Genomic DNA, 16,562 nt, shown 5'->3' on the forward strand with positions numbered 1-16,562 from the left:
CAAAGGACTAGTATCATCTTATATTTCTATAAGATCTCTCCTTGTGGAATTAGTTTTGTCCCAGTGTAACTTCTTCTGTGCCTAGGGAGGCTCAGTTACTTTGGCAGGAAGTTGGAAAATGTATTATAATTTATTTTTTGGAATTGTGACATGACTGCTGATGAAATTTCTTCAGGTATTTCGTTATTATCCAGCTTCACCATCCTTGCGTTTATTATAACCACCATGAGTGGTACATGCTCTGGTTATCTCCTGCTTGGACTACTGCAATGCACTCTTTGTGGGGCAACTTTTGAAGGTGACTCAGAAACTACAACTAATCCAGAATGTGGCTGCCAGACTGGTGACTGGAAGCAGCTGCCGGGACCATATAACACCAATCCTAAAAGAACTACTGGTGCATTTGTTCCCAGTATGTTTCTGAGCACAAAGTGTTGGTGCTGACCTTTAAAACTCTAAACGGACGGCCTTGGCCCTGTATACCTGAAGAAGCGTCTCCACCCCCATCATTCAGCCCGGACACTGAGATCCAGCACCGAGGGCCTTCTGGCAGTTCCCTCATTGTGAGAAGTGAGGTTACAGGGAACCAGACAGAGGGACTCTCGGTAGTGGCACCCGCCCTGTGGAATGCCCTCCCAGCAGATGTCAAGGCAATAAGCAACTATTTTACTTTTAGAACACAACTGAAGGCAGCCCTGTTTAGGGAAGTTTTTAATGTTTGATGCTGTACTGTTTTTAATATTCAGTTGGAAGCCGCCCAGAGTGGCTGGGGAAACCCAGCCAGATGGGCGGGGTACAAATTTATCATCATCATCATCATCATCATCATCATCATCATCATCATTTAGTGCTTAGACTCTAAACCCCATTCAGCCATGAAGCTCAGTGAGTGATTTTCAGCTCATCACTATCTCCTAGCCCAGGCATCCCCAAACATCGGCCCTCCAGATGTTTTGGACTACAATTCCCATCATCCCTGACCATTGGTCCTGTTAGCTAAGGATCATGGGAGTTGTAGGCCAAAACATCTGGAGGGCCGCAGTTTGGGGATGCCTGTCCTAGCCTAACCAACCTCTCAGGGTTTCTTTGAGAATAAAATTGGAATTTAGGGGGTGAGCCATGTACACTGCCTAGAGGTGGGCTCCAAAAGCAGAAGGATCAGCTCACCAGTAATATGAAAGATTTGGAGGCAGCAGACAACATACAGATGTCAAGTCCAGAGTCTAACCACACAGACACTTCACTTGTAACTCTGATGCCATTCTCTGTGTATTGAATTGTATCAAACACTCAGATGGTTGTGTGTGGGTTACTAAGCAACATCTCTTACCTTTTTGGAAATCTTACCTGCATCCTTTATCACTGGGATGGTCAACCTGTGTCCCTCCAGATGTGCTGGAGTCCAGCTCCAATCAGCAGCTCCAGCCAGCATAGCCAGTGGTCAGCATTCATGGGATTTGTAGTTGAACAACATCTGGCATTCCCGCCGCACAGAGCCTGGCAATGGCAGTGCATCCCAGACCAGTTTCCTTTCTCTAATTTTCCCCTTTCAGACATGCATTTTGTGGTTTGAGTCATAATCCATTACAGTCAGTAATTAACTGCCTGGTATGAAAATATTCCGGTGCTGTTCGTCTTAGAGAAGATAACTCAGCCTCTTCATAAATTATAAATTGATGACTTATAAAATACACTAACCCCAGTGGGAAATAATCATTGCTTTCTGCAAAAAGGGATTGTTAGAGGGAGCCATTTTGCACGCAGAGGCATGGAAAACAGTTAGGAAAACAGCAGCGCATGAATAATTTCAGTAAATGCGGTTAATCTAAACAAACAAATAGCAACATTTAGTAAGTGTTCAGAAGAAAGTAACTATTAAGGATTGGCTCCCTGGGAGTCAAAAAGAGCTGACTGTATAACTGGGTAACAGACAGTAGTCTCCTGCGAAATGAATAATTGATGTAAGGGCTAAAAACCAGTACCACTGTATAATCCTATGCAACAATTTATACAATTAAAGGCTATTGCTGTGATTGCATTTTCTCCTTATGATTATGGAATTATAGGCTGATAGGATGCAATTTCATTTTATTACAAATACACACACACCCCACACACATACTAGAAAACATAATCACAGATTGATATAGATACACTAAGTAGGGAGGCAATTGTCCGAAGAATAGTAAGGGACATTTGGACTGGGAGGTTTGTAGCAGCATCTTTATACGGCAGCCTGCGTCGTTGATATGTGGTTAATTTCCAAGTGGCTGTCCAGATTTGGGGAGTCTGTGGAGTGCGGGACAGCCCATTAGAAGTTTGCTGAATGGAATATATAGGGTTGTCAAATATATGAAGGGTCATCAACATAGCACCCATGGGTTGCAAGTGTGCCCAGCCTGTACCCATTGGCGGAGGAACAGGGGGGGATGGGGAGCGTACTGCCCCTGGCACCATCGGGGAATGGGGTACCATTGTGGCTGCCCCCCAGACACATGCTGTACACCCCCACCCCGCTGTGCGCCACGCCCTCGCAGACGGCGTGCCACACCCCCGGGACACACACTAGCCATGCCCCCACCTGCTCTCTGCCCCTGGTGTCGGAACATGCAGCTTTGCCACTGCCTGTATCTCCTATGACACCCATGAAAGGTCTCAGGAAACATCCTCTCAAGAATACACAATATGCGAGATACTGTTCAGTTCCTGTTTGCACTGACTCAGCCTCCCCTGCAATGAACACTCTCCTCATTTAAGCCATAGGAAGTAGTGGCCCCTCCACCTTCCACAACCACCCTTAAGGATAGCTTAGCAATTGTCATTTATATGTCATTGAAGTAGACCTCTAAAGGGGAGCACACCTGGCAACTCACATTTTCACTCACTGTGTTTGTTGGTGACCCTGTGAATTTGGGTTGGTCATCAAGGGGAGTGGTGGGAAGTTCAGGCACCTGCATTTGCGGTAGAGATGAGCTGTGAAATGGATAGCTCTCACTGACTTCAAGAAAAGTCATGATCTTTTCATCATCTTTATGTTACAATCATGTAAAGAATCATTATTCTATGTTGCTTTTCTTTTCCTTTTAACCACAAGAGGTAAATCGGTGGATCAAAAGTACAAACTCTTGTGATCTTCAAGTAATCTCATGATCCACAGTCGATAACCCTGGATGGTTAGGTCCAGTCAAATTTGACTATGGGGTGTGGCACTCATCTCCGATTTCAGTCCAATGGAGCCAGCAATTGTCTGCAGACAGCTTTTCTGGGTTATGTGGCCAGAATGACTAAACTGCTTCTCAGGCCCATCTCGGCCATTGGCTCTAGTGGCGCAATGCACCACGGCGCCTGGGTGATCAGGGGGCGCTGAGGGGCGCTGAGGGGCACCCCAGCAAGTGGGGGACCTGTGCGGCAGCCTCCCTTTTCCCTCCGCCAGCCACGCCGCTCAGGGGAGAGCAGGGAGGTGAGCGAGCGGAGCAGGGGCACTAGGACCCTGCTCCGCTCTGCAGGGTCATCCCTCATCCCGGCGCTGCGTTTCATTGGTAGAGGTGACGCCACATGGCAGCAGCTCTACCAATGAAACGCAGCGCCAGGGTTGGCGGGAAGGCTGTCAAACTTCCGAGGCCAGGAGTCGCGCGGCCTCTGAGGCACCTCGGCTGCTCCTGCAAGAAGGCCGCTTCCTTGCTCCAGGCCCGGTGGCGGCGGGGTGGCCCTTCCTCCTCAGGTCCTGCCCCGCGCTCCTCAAGCGGCGCAGCAGAGATGCGGTGGGGCCGGCGGTCATGGGTGTCCTGAGTGGGAGTGCCTCTGGCTTTGGTGGCGGGGCGCTGGGAACCCTTAAGACGGCCCTGCTGCTTCTGGTGCAAGGAACACTGTGACAAGTGCCAGGGCACACAGAAATGACCTTTACCTTACCACCACAGTGGTACCTATTTATTTACTTGTTCTGGTGTGATTCAAACTGCTAGGTGGGCAGGAGCTGGGACAAAGCAATGGGAGCTCACCCGGTCATGCCGATTCAAACTGCCGACCTTACCATCAGCAACCCCAAGAGGCTCAGTTGTTTAGACCACAGGTATGTATGTACGTATTATTATTATTATTCCACTTGCAAGAAATCTTTTTGGTTGAGTGTTCAGAACAGGTCACCAAAATAAATGAATGAAAGAAAAGAGGCTAATTTTTCCCAATAAGTTTTTTTTACTGTACATTTTGTAGCAAAAGAGGGGGAGAAAAAAGAAAATATTTTGTTCACAGGGATGTCATTTTCTAAAACTTCAAATAGGAAACATGACAAATAACAAGATCAAATACACAGCCATGTCACAATAGATCTCTGAGCTTTTCTCTCTTAAAAAAAATACATAGAGATATGTGTGTGTATGTGTGTTTCTTCTATCCTTTGCCGCCTTTCTCAGCACATCCCTTCAAAATAATGTGCGATTTCAGAAATGGTTTCCAAGTGGAATGATTCTTGGGAGCAAATAAATACAGAAAAATAGATCTGAATTAAAGGCCGGTTGCTCTCGCTGCTGTAAGTACTGCAAATTTCACAGCTGTCATGATTGAGTGAAGTTGCACATGCATATCCCCAGCAATCCCAGGTCTTGCAGCAATGTGCCTGCAAATGTATCTGGTGATTAGTTTGCAAGCCACAACAGTTGATCTCAAAAGAGCAAGGATCTCGGCATGAGAGAAGGGCTTGTGAAAGTGGTGAGGGGCAAGGGATGAAGCAGCAAAACGATTAAACGTGGGACACCACCTATTCTGCAAAGCATCTTGTTTTCCATGGCTTATTGGAAACATCCCCATAATCAAACATTTCACTGCACAATATGCCTAGAGATCTCAAGTTCTCCTGCTCTTGTTTTGATTGACATTGCTACATGCCATTTGGTGGCACCGAAAGGGTAGGCAAGTCTACATTGTCCGTGCTCAGCTGAACAGAGGGAAACTGCCTAACCTTAGCTGGAAGTGATTTATGAAGAGATAATCAAAACAGTTTTATTTCCCCCCACCCTTTGATTATGAAAACTGGCTTCCTCGCTACCTCCCTCCTCTCAGACATCAAACTCCCTCAGACAGTTCACCAAATTATCTGCAGCCTCCTTACACACTGACAAACAAAGGATCATGAACGGAATGGACAGGGGGGGGGGATCTAAAAAAATATCAACTCCTAGGTTTCTTTTCCCCACCCTAGGATATAAAGATCAGAAGAGGAAAACAAGTGTGCAGTTCTCGAGGAGACTGGTCTTCCTTAATTTGGTGCAGGAAAGAAAAGCAATAAAAATAAACATCAGAGACCTTTTTTATTGTTTCTGGGAGGAAAGAGATAAAAAAAAAATCCTCAGCCAAACCATGGCAAGAAAATTTCCACGTGTTGCTGATTCCATTATGAGATTAAGCCGAGAAGATGGTTTGCACGCATGCTCTTTTTCTCCAGATGCTGTCTTGATGAAGGTTCTTGGACAACCATAGTGGCAGCTGGGCTTATCCTCAGGTCATCTTTATATCCGTGGGAGTCTCCTTTTTAGAAAAAAGAAGAGGGAAGGAATTCCTCTCTGAATGAAACATATGCCGCTTAACCTGTTTTTAATCCTCATTTAAGCTTTTTTGACAGTTCACCAGGAATGCACCCGTGATTTCCTTGAGACATTCACACAAACATAATGAATGTGTTGGATACATTTCATCAGCCTCTCTCTCTCTCTCTCTCTCTCTCTCTCTCTCTCTCTCTCTCTCTCTCTCTCTCTCACACACACACACACACACACACACACCTATTAACATTTCATAACCTCTCTTATCCAACTTGATTATCGGACCAATATACGTCTGTGTGCACGCACATGTGTTGTGTGTTTCTCCCATCACGTTTATGGCCTTTTTAACAATCATGGACTTCTGTTATGCTTGGAGGGATTCAGAATGGAACGGAGGGCAACTCTTATTTACACTGTGCTTTCCATCACCCACTCCGAGCTCCCATAAGTTCCCCTCGCCCCTGTCAGCTCACTGTCGTCATACTGCAAAAGCATGCCATTCACTGACAGACTGCGTTTTGTCCAAATGTTTGTGATCTTTTTGGGGTAGTTGCAACACTGAGAGGTGGAAAAGTCTCCCATGTCAAAAGAATGGCTACGCTTAGTTTTACCCTCCAGTGGCAACATGAGGAGGCTACGGAATTTGGACTCATGCTGGCCCAGCAGTGGCTCCTTGTCTGAGTGATGGGCCACTGTTGAAGTTCTGGAGTCTATTGTGTCCTCCTTTTTCTGACACTTCAGTTCCAGGGAGGCAAAGGCTCCCATGAGCCGATCAATGTTGTTGTGCTTTGACCTCGATGGGGGCCTCCACTTACTGGACAATGTGCCCTGCTCACTTTGGAGGCTGTAGCCATCGCAGTCGCGACTATTCACAGAGCTAGAAGAAGAGGAGATGCTGCTGTGTGCAGACTCACAGTTAAACTCCATGAGCTCGTTCCTTACCACCACTTTGGGGTTGACCTGGGGCAGGACCCCGTTCTGAACAGGCTGGGATCCGTTAGTTTGTGAATAGACATTGCTAACGTTAGCCATCTTCCCCGGGGCATTGTTGCAAACCTTGTACCGGACCATGAGTACGACGATGAACACCAACAGAGTTGCCACTATGATGCCTCCGATGATCAGGATCATTGTCCCCCCCAGGAACTGGCTGTGCATGGACTGGCACTGGGGGTAGTCCTCTTTGGTGTAGAACTGGGCGCAGCCCACAATGTTGGTAGCGGTGAGCGTCGTGGCGGTGTCATCCCACATGGCCAGAACGCAAAGATCGTAGCCTGTCCCAGGCACCAGGTTGTTCACCACAAAAGCCTTGTTTGTAGCAGGGATCATCCTTTAAGTGAAAGAAAACAGCATCATTAGTTTAAAATGGGATGGGAAAGTAGTGTGACTGGGGTGGGTGGGGCTAAAGCATTGGACAGCGGCAGAAGCAAATATCTAAATCTTAGTTTATTTCCTCAAATGCATGTGTCAAAAGGCATTTAGCTGTTCATCTCTGAATATGTTTCCTCTACCAATTCTGTCATCACACTCTTTTTCCTCCCTCCCTCCTTACAGTAGAACACATATTATCCAAAATCCTGAAATACTTAATAATATTCACAGCCTCTGGTGTCCCTGCACTCCTTCATTCCTTCCCTTACTCTGACCTTCAAGGTCACTGGTAACCTTGAATCGTGCAGGGGGCTCTAGCCATTCCATTTAATGGGATTAAATCCATGCTAACACACATTATAAATCGGTAAAGTGGTTTTCATTTATTAACCTGGCAATAGAAACTCAACAAGGGGCAATTGCTTTGGTTTAAAGACATGACTGGGTCACTGAGTTATAATCCTGCTAGCAACCAAGATCTAACTACCTAGCTCTCCTTTTCTTGTTAATTTGGCTGAAAGGACAAAGGTGTTAAAATGGGACAAGAAAAAGCCAGGAGGTAGACTACTTCTTTTGTATATGATATATTCTCTCTCTCTCTCTCTCTCTCTCTCTCTCTCTCTCTCTCTCTCTCTCTCTCTCTCTCTCTCTCTCACACACACACACACACACACACACACACACAACCCCATGCTGATCAAGGAATAAGAAAAGCAGAGCATTGTTTCTAACTGGATATGTATCCAGCTGACATAGGCAGTTTACATAATAAGTGATGAATCAGCAAGTTCTTCTTAGGAAACTGTCATCTCTAGAGCTCTGCCTTTGTGACAGCATGGGCATCTTAATCACATCCAGCGCTGTGGCGCAAAGGTCCCTCCGGTGCCCCCTCCCTTCCCAAAGTTTAGCTTGGGCTGGAGGGCGCCATTGGGGAGGGAGGGAAACTAAGACAGAAGCCGCCGTCGCAGGGACTGGAAGATGGCAGTTGGGATGGGGAGGAGGAGGAGGAGGCGGCAGGCATGGGGCTGTGGGGAAAGGCAACTGGGCTCTTCACGCAGGCGAGGCTGAGGGAAACGCCAATGCCGCGTCCCTGGGAAGCTCCTCTCTCCGCTGCCGCTCTCCTCCACAGCTGCCGCTTGGTGCCAGTTCACCTCCGCGCTCCCCACCCTCTGTCACGAAGCAGCAGGGCGACCCCTGAGGGAGCTGGCTGGCTGCTGTGGAAGGCTGGAGAAGCGCTCCGGCCACCAATTGTGGCGCTGACCAGCCAGAGAGGGACGGGCGGAGGGAGTGAGGGAGGGATGGAGGGCTGATCGCTGCGTGCCCGGGTCGCGGGCAGGCTGCTGCCCCTACTGAGCCATGGCCCCCAGACCTCTTCCCTGGCACCCTCCAGCGCCCGGCGCCATGGTTCCCCGCGCCACTAGCCTCTATGGCTAAGACGCCCCTGGTTGTAGCCTGAACTGTGAGCAGGAAGTGAGACAAGTCAATCAGCCAAACCAAACCCTCCTTCTTGTCACCATGTGGACATCTTTATTTTTTCTCTGACCTCCTCCACTAAGCAGCCCTTTACCATTCCAGACTTTAACCGTCCTCACCTACTCCTTGTATTGGGTAGAATAGCAAGGCACTTAAGTGTGGCCACAAAGCAGATTCTCCCCTTAAGGAGAGCATGGGTTGTGGAAGGGTTAACAAGACCTTTTCTGGTCAGTAGGGGCGGGTCAGTTTGGATGGCCACTGAGGGATTGTTGCTGGGGAGAATATTATGCTGCTAATTTTGATTGACAGCCACGGCCATTAAAAGGGTACAAGCAGGTTGCGCTTTCGCTTTTGGGTGCTTGCAAATGGATCTCCCTCCCTCCCTCCCTATATTTAGGGTTTTTCTGCTGCGCTTGACATTGCTGTGCCTCTCATGGGGTCGTCCATATTCGGGGGTCTAGTAGGAATTTTGCCATCTGGCTGATTGGCTGGTGCCAGGTGGTTTTTGCCTACTACATAGCAAAATGTCGCAACTTGTAAGGTTGGCGGTTAGGCATTGGTTCAAATTGGATGGTGGAGGGGTAAGGATTTGGCTGGGCCTGCCCCTCAAATTGCTGCTGCCTTTAGGGGTATTCCGTTAAAGGAATCCTGGGGCTCAACATGTTTGTCCGTACCCCCGCAAGGGGCTAGGACCGCGCATGAGCCTCGGGGACCACCTGGAGGAGAGGTCATAGGGCGTGGTGCCTTGCCCCAGCCTCTCTCAGAGGGTGCTTACCTACCCTGACATCCCCAGTACACTGGGGAGTCAGATCTGTCCCAGGCACAGGACAGATGGCATGGGAACCAATGCCTAAGGAACCACTCACATTCAGTTGTATTTAAATAAAGTTGTGGCCAAAATTAATGTCAAAAACCAAAACTTAATTTCCGTGTGATGTGTGAAATTATTTGGTGGGAAGTCTTGGTACCTCGGCACGCAAACCTATTTTTTACAAAACCAATTGTGCTTTTAGTTAAAGTTTAAGAAAGGCAACACATTAAACAGTTTTTGAGAAGAAAAAAACTTTTTAAAAAAAAGCAATTTTATGATTGGAGTAGCTGTTCAATTAAATAGAAGCAAATAAAAAAATAACTAGAGATAAACACATGCAGTCCTTTTTTTCTAGAAAAATAGGTGCTGGTACTCACCATGAAGTTTTTACAGTAATTGCTACACTCTCATATTACATACCCATGAAAAAGAGGACATTTCTTGGAATAAGAGGACATATGGCAACCCTACGTCCTGTTGCAATTCACCTTGGATCAGGCCATGACCCACTAGTGGGTTCTGACCCACCTATTGAACACCAGTGGTGTAGACCAGGGTTTCCCAAACTTGGGTCTCCAGCTGCTGTTGGACTAAAACTCCCATCTTGCTTAGCTAGCAGAGCCAGTGCTCGGGGATCATGGGAATTGTAGTCCAAAAACAGCTGATGACCCAAGTTTGGAAAACCCTGGTGTAAACAATATTGAAGCAGATAGACCAATGCTCTGCTTCAGAATAAGGCAGCTTCAAATTTTTCCTAGTAGGCAATGTGGCCCATACAGATACAAACTTAGAATAGTTGAATAACAGGAGATTCTGTTTAACACAGGCAGCTTAATAAGTACAGCAGATTTCTGAAGTCTACATGGGTCTCCTGTCAATGTAGCGCTGCATATTAAGAATAGCTCAGAGTGGAAAAAAGAACAAGATAAAGCTCTCTCCTCCCCACTGTCCCTATTGTTCCTCATCCACAGCAACAAAATCTGTGGAATGAGGGCATATTCACAAATTGCATTTTAAACCAAAGATCGGTTCTTCAGCATGCTATATATAGAAACAGTTCCTCAAGTATTAGTTGCTAGCCATACTTTTCAGTTACAAGATAATAACAAAACTTTCCAGCACAGAAATTATGATAGAACTCTTGGAAATGTTCCTTCATAGCCAGTGAGCCTTATTTGCATCTGGTAATACATTGCGTTCTAGGGTCTCTGAAGAGAAAGAAATCTGCGTAATGAGGCTAGACAGCAATAAGGAGGAAGCCCACAGTCATGGAGCAAAAGTTAAAAGTGGTGGGAGTACTTTTATTTAGGATGGACCTTTATTTAGGCCCCAGCCACAACTTACATTTAAATAAGTATATTACCTTTAAACAGTCATGGCTTCACCAAACGTTTCCTGGGAAATGTAGTTTGTTAAGGGTGCTTGACACACTACGGAAATATGTAACTGCTCTCTAATATCACTCTCCATACTCAAGGACTCGAAAGTGGCCAATGTAACACCAATTTGGAGAAAGGGACCCAGAAGAGTTCCTGGAAATGATGGGCTGGCAAGCTTAATGACTGTCCTGGGAAAATAGGTGGACCACCTGACACCAAGACTACCTTCACTGTACTCTTTTTGGCATTTTTGTTTAGACAAGTATATCCAGATTTCCGTGCACTGCTCTGGTTTGCCAGAAGCAGCTTTGTCATGCTGGCCACATGACCCGGAAGCTGTCTGCGGACAAATGCCGGCTCCCTCGGCCCATAGAGCGAGATGAGCGCCGCAACCCCAGAGTCGGACACGACTCGACCTGATGGTCAGGGGCCCCTTTACCTTTACCTTATCCAGATATGCAGAAGTTACATGTGTTTTCTTTCTTTTTAACTCCTGTTAGGTTTAATTGCAAAATAATTTCAATATTTTACAGTATATTATGTTTTAAACTTAGATGTTTTCTTACAATCATGCAATATGTGTGTGTGTGTGTGTGTGTGTGTGTGTGTGAGAGAGAGAGAGAGAGAGAGAGAGAGAGAGAGAGAGAGAGAGCTTGTTAAATAAATAAATAAATAAATAAATAAATAAATAAATACACAAAATCATTTCTTTTCTTCCTCATGGAAAAATAAAATTAATGAATATTTTCTCTCTCTCTGCTGGTGACTGAAGAGTTCATTCACACTTCTGGATGAAGCAAGCAGCAGCTCCATCTCCTTACCTTAGCTGAAGTGTGAAACTAGTTGCTTGGGATTAATCGTACTTTAATCCTTTTTAAAAATTCGCACCACCTTCATCTGAGATATGATTTAGCCACTCCTTATAAGCCATGCTGAATCCTTTGAGGACGTCTCTGCCTTTGCTGGTTCCGTTTGATTACAAAGCAGAAAGCTAGAGGTGGTGTTTCATATAATATTCTGTGTTTATATTCCGTGGAGTTGCCACCACGGATGTCTTGAAACTGGATGAGGTTTCTTTCTTCTCTCCCCCCCCCTGTACCCACATTCTAAACTAGGGTGGGGGAACTTTAAGCATTTCCCTCTTGCCTTCAAGATGGAAGAAGGCACCCATTTCCCTTTCCCTCCTGTATTCCTCAGGTGCAGCACCATTTCCATTCAGCTATTCTTCTCCCGACAAAAAACTATGCCATTTGTCTTGCTGTCTGCTGTAGCAGAATTTTACATAATGAGTGAATGGCGTCATTATGTTATTCCCCAAAGTTCATTTTGATGCAAAGGAAATGCACTGCGAATGTGGGGCAGGGGACACACACACATTGTTTATTGCATGGAAACAAAAACAGCAAATATCTACCACATTTGCAGTGTTGTTTTCCAGTCTGAACATGAGAAAAAAATGCTAACATAGGTCATTTCTGTCCCTGGTTCCATTTTCATCAGAATTATCTAGCATCCCTGCTGCCCGGGCCACTTACCTTTCTGTCCAAGCCACATCCCTTAACTAATCCTGCTCTGCACTGGCTTTTCCTGAACTGGGATGTGTCCTTGAATTGCCATCATGCTCTCGCTTGATGGTGTGTATAAACCTCTGACTATTGCATGGCTGTAATGCAACCAACCATACAAAGCTAAGAACCCAGTCTATTGTTTTGCTCATCTTTGTCTCTGGCTCTCTCACCAATGGTATGCAGCCCCCCAAAAGCTCTCCATCAAGGAATGTGGTCTTTGGACTGAAGGTTTCCCACCACCATCCTAAATCATACAATCATAGAGTTGGAAGAGACCACAAGGGCCATCCAGTCCAACCCCCTGCCAAGCAGGAAACAGCATCAAAGCATTATTGACTTATGCCTGTCAAGCCTCTGCTTAAAGACCTCCAAAGAAGGAGAGTCCACCACACTCCTTAGTAGCAAATTCCACTGCCGAACAGCTCTTACTGTCAGGAAGTTCTTCCTAATGTTTAGGTGGAATCTTCTTTCTTGTAGTTTGAATCCATTGCTCCATGTCCGCTTCTTTGGAGCAGCAGAAAACAACCTTTCTCCCTCCTCTATATGACATCCTTTTATATATTTGAACATGGCTATCATATCACCCCTTAACCTTCTCTTCTCCAAGCTAAACATACGCAGCTCCCTAAGCCGTTCCTCATAAGGCATCGTTTCCAGGCCTTTTGACCAAACCCTACCCAAACTACTTTTCTCCATTGCAGGGGGTAGGACTAAATGATCATTGGAGCCCCTTCCAATTACATGATTCTACTTTTCTTTAACCCCTTCATGGATCACTGCCTTGACGTGGCAAAGGGGCTTGAGCTATGCCGTGCAGGGCCACCCAAGACGGACAGGTCATAGCCGAGTTTAGACTAAATGTGATCCACCTGGAGAAGGAACTTAAATATGTGGAAGCATAAGCAAGTAAGCTTGTTAATGAACTGTTCCCTTTCCACTACTCATTTCTCAACGAGGCCTTGTTTTATGCAGCAAAGGCACAACCCACTTATTGCTTTTTGTGGCTACAGTGGTACCTCGCAAGACGAAATCAATTCATTCCACGAGTCGTTTCATGTTGCAATAATTTCGTCTTGCGAAGCGCAGTTTCCCATAGGAATGTACTGAAATTTAATTCATGCATTCCTATGGGGAAAAAAGAAGCAGGGGGGGGGAGGCGCCGACTCACCCGCCACGGCCAGAAATCTTCAGGGCTCTGGAGAGGGGGAAGCAGAAGGAGGGCTAGGGGTCTCCCCCCGCCGCAACCTCCGCTTCTTCAGGCGCCGCCGCTGTTCCCACCAAGGGCCGCCTGGCGAGCCCCACTGCTGCTCCTGCTGGATCCCGCCAGCCCGCCGGGGAGGAGCCATGGAGGCCGCCATGGCCACCGAGGAGGGCAAGGCTGGAGCCATGGAGGCTGCTGAGGAGGGCAAGGCCAGAGCCGCGGAGGCCGCCATGAGCGCCGTGCCGCCACAGGAGGCAGAAGCGGCGGCCGTGGACGTCACCGGCGGAGTCCTAAAGGTAAGCAGCAGCAGCGGCTTCCCTTCCCGTCACGAGACTGCTTTGTCTTGCGAAACACGGCCATAGACAGCTTCGTTTTGCGAGTCGTCCAAAAAAAATTGCAAAGCGCTTTCGTTTTGCGATTTTTTCATTGCACGAGGCATTCGTTTTGCGGGGTACCACTGTATTTCTTTGGGTGCTAGGTGTTGCCCAGAAGGGATGGGATCACCCGCCTCAGAGGATTCATAGGACAGAGATGGCAACAGTAAGCTGAACTTAGGGATGAAGGAATAATAATGACAGGGGAGGGGAAGAGATCAGCTTCAGTAGATGGAATTGAGAAGAGGGATCCTGACATATTTTTTTTTTAGAGAGGACAAAAATGTGTAATGTGGCCAAAAGTGATAGAAACCTGCTTGTATTATTTATAATATTATGAAATGAGCTCTGCTATTTTTGGGGTCTCTTTACTTAACACAAAGTGCAAAACTACAAGAATATCTATGTCAGGGGAATGGAATGCATAGCTACTACCAACTGGGCAAATGGTCTATTGATTTGAGATGCTTATCCAAATAGGCCTCTGAACCAAATAATCATATCACTGCAGAACTGAGGTATAGCATCCATAGCTGGATGCGAATCTAAGGGCTGGGCTAAATGTGTTATAAAATGCATTATTTGCTGATATGTGTGTGTTTTAAAGGCATCATGGGGGTGGTTTTCATCATAACTGCCATGTGCAAGGATGGTATTTAACCCTTTCCTCTTCTGCTGCAATCTCAGTGACCCTTGCCACTGCACCAGTTATTTAACCCAGGGAGGAAAGCATCTATTGGTGCCAGTGGAAGCTGTGGTGCAGCAATTTTCATCAAAAGCACAGCAGGGATGGAAATGGTTAACTCCCTCTGGAAACATGCAATGTTCCTGACCATAATTACTTCATACCTGCAAGGATGATTTTTTTTAAAGGATACCGTAGCAAGTGCAGCATCACATATAATCTGGTTTAAAATGTGCATATGAATGCCATTCCTGAACAGTGTGATATTTCCAAAAGGCAGTACAGTATACCATAATACTAGGGGCATTGGCCACATTGGCTTTGGGGGGGGGGATTTGTCCCCACCCTTGTAATCCGAACTTTGGTGAGGAAATGGCATGAAAAATGGATGCAAGATTTGGAGGAGAAAACTCAATCCAATAAAGATTTATAAAATTCCCAGATTGATGCAGAACTGTGGAGAACTGAGTTTAAAATAGGAATATTGAGAAACTGAGCAAGAATGGATCTAAGAGATTGATTAATCTCTCCCCTAAATGGACCCAGTTTTTATTTGCTTGAGCAAATAACCATGACAGCCATGGTTTCTTTTAATTGCAAGCCCAGACATACCAAGAGTCTTAGAGTTAAACCTGTACACCTGCCTTCCTGAATCTAAGATTATGGGAGAATAGTTGTGGCATCTTTGAAGGTAACATTTTAAAATATCAAGGCAGAATCAGATCTGTGTTTCAGAAGCATGTGCATTAGAGGCGGTCACCAATCCAATGACACAGAAGTTGTTGTCTCTACAGTGCATCACAAGATCTCCACCCTGGTTAAATGCTAGTAATTTTGGAATGTGGATGCCCCAATTAAAGTTTGTTCAGAGTTTTGAGCTCCCATGGGGACACCAACCCAGATTACAGCTAAAATGCTTGGGACGTTATCAAATCCTGCCCAGCTACCGCTTTTCAAAAGAGCCCCCTTGGCTCTTTATTTCATCCCTGATGCCACACCCGCACGGCTAATGTTCCATGATTAACAGCACCAGGAGTGCAGAGCAGCTGCAAAAGGATGCACTGTGTGATGGAGCAAAACAGGAATTGGAGGGGCCTCTCTCAGCTGCGTGTGTTGGGGATAATCAAAGAGTCATCAATATCCCAGAGTGAAAATGTGTCTGCATTGATTTTAGGTGTGAAGACTCTTAAGAGCTACCATCAATCACAGCCGACTAGTAATACGTTTTGAGGAGGGAGGGTTATTTCAGAGAGTGTCTCAAAAATAGTCTTGAGATTGGGTAACTTCATGAAAAGTAGATAATCTTCTTCAGACATGGGAGCACCACTTTTGCTTGTATTTGTTAACTCCCAGAGTATCTGAATACTTTCTCATTCAACCTGAAGTGCTCATATTGCAGATTCATATGGCATGGAGAAAGTGAATGTAGAAAAAAAAATTCTCTCTCTCTCTCTCTCTCTCTCTCTCTCTCTCTCTCTCTCTCTCTCTCTCTCTCTCTCTCTCTCTCTCTCATAACACTAGAACTTGTGGACCTCTAATGAAGCTGAATGTAGGAAAATTTGGGACAGATAAAAGGAAGTCTTTACATGGTGTATAACTATGGAAGTCACTCCCACAGGAGGAAGTGATGGCCATCAACCTCAATGGCTTTAGAAGAGAACAGATTCATGGAGGAGAGGGCTATATTCTGCCTCCACAGTCAGAGGCAGTAATACTTCTGAATACCAGGTGTTGAAACTACAGAAGGGGGAGAGTGCTTTTGTGGCCCAAACCCTCATTGTAGGTTTTCCACAGACATCTGGTTGGCCATGTGAGAATGTGATGCTGGACTAGATGGGCCATCGTACTATTATGCCTCCTTCCTGTCAAGGACCGTGCTGAGGAGGGCCACACTGAGGAGGAATGGTGAGAGCCACCCCCTCCCCCTGTTGCTGCTCCTGAATATTCCCAGGAGCAGGAGGAGAGTATAGATTTGGAACAGTGGTTTGCAGAAGCTGGGAAATATTGGACGGGGAACAGCTAGGTGAAGAAACACTGGAAGAAAGAGGGTTAACAGATTAACAATCTCTAGAAAGCCCAAGGTCAAGAAGAGCTTAGAAAGTCTCAGAAGAGAAAGCATAGAGGTTACAAACTCAGATTACAAAACATAGGAGTGATGTA

General features: G+C 46.1%; 1 protein-coding gene across 1 annotated transcript in view; it reads right to left on the minus strand.

The window, feature by feature from the left end:
* Positions 1-5,948: 5,948 nt before the first annotated feature.
* Positions 5,949-16,562, minus strand: part of LRFN2 (leucine rich repeat and fibronectin type III domain containing 2) — a 58,294-nt gene continuing 47,680 nt past the window's right edge. Inside the window, exon 2 of the mRNA XM_035110660.1 lies at positions 5,949-6,870. Within this exon, the coding sequence (XP_034966551.1) occupies positions 5,949-6,870 (922 nt within the window). The remainder of the gene's footprint in view (positions 6,871-16,562) is intronic.

The sequence above is a fragment of the Zootoca vivipara genome, chromosome 3 (assembly GCF_963506605.1).
Source record: "Zootoca vivipara chromosome 3, rZooViv1.1, whole genome shotgun sequence".
Lineage (NCBI taxonomy): Eukaryota > Metazoa > Chordata > Lepidosauria > Squamata > Lacertidae > Zootoca > Zootoca vivipara.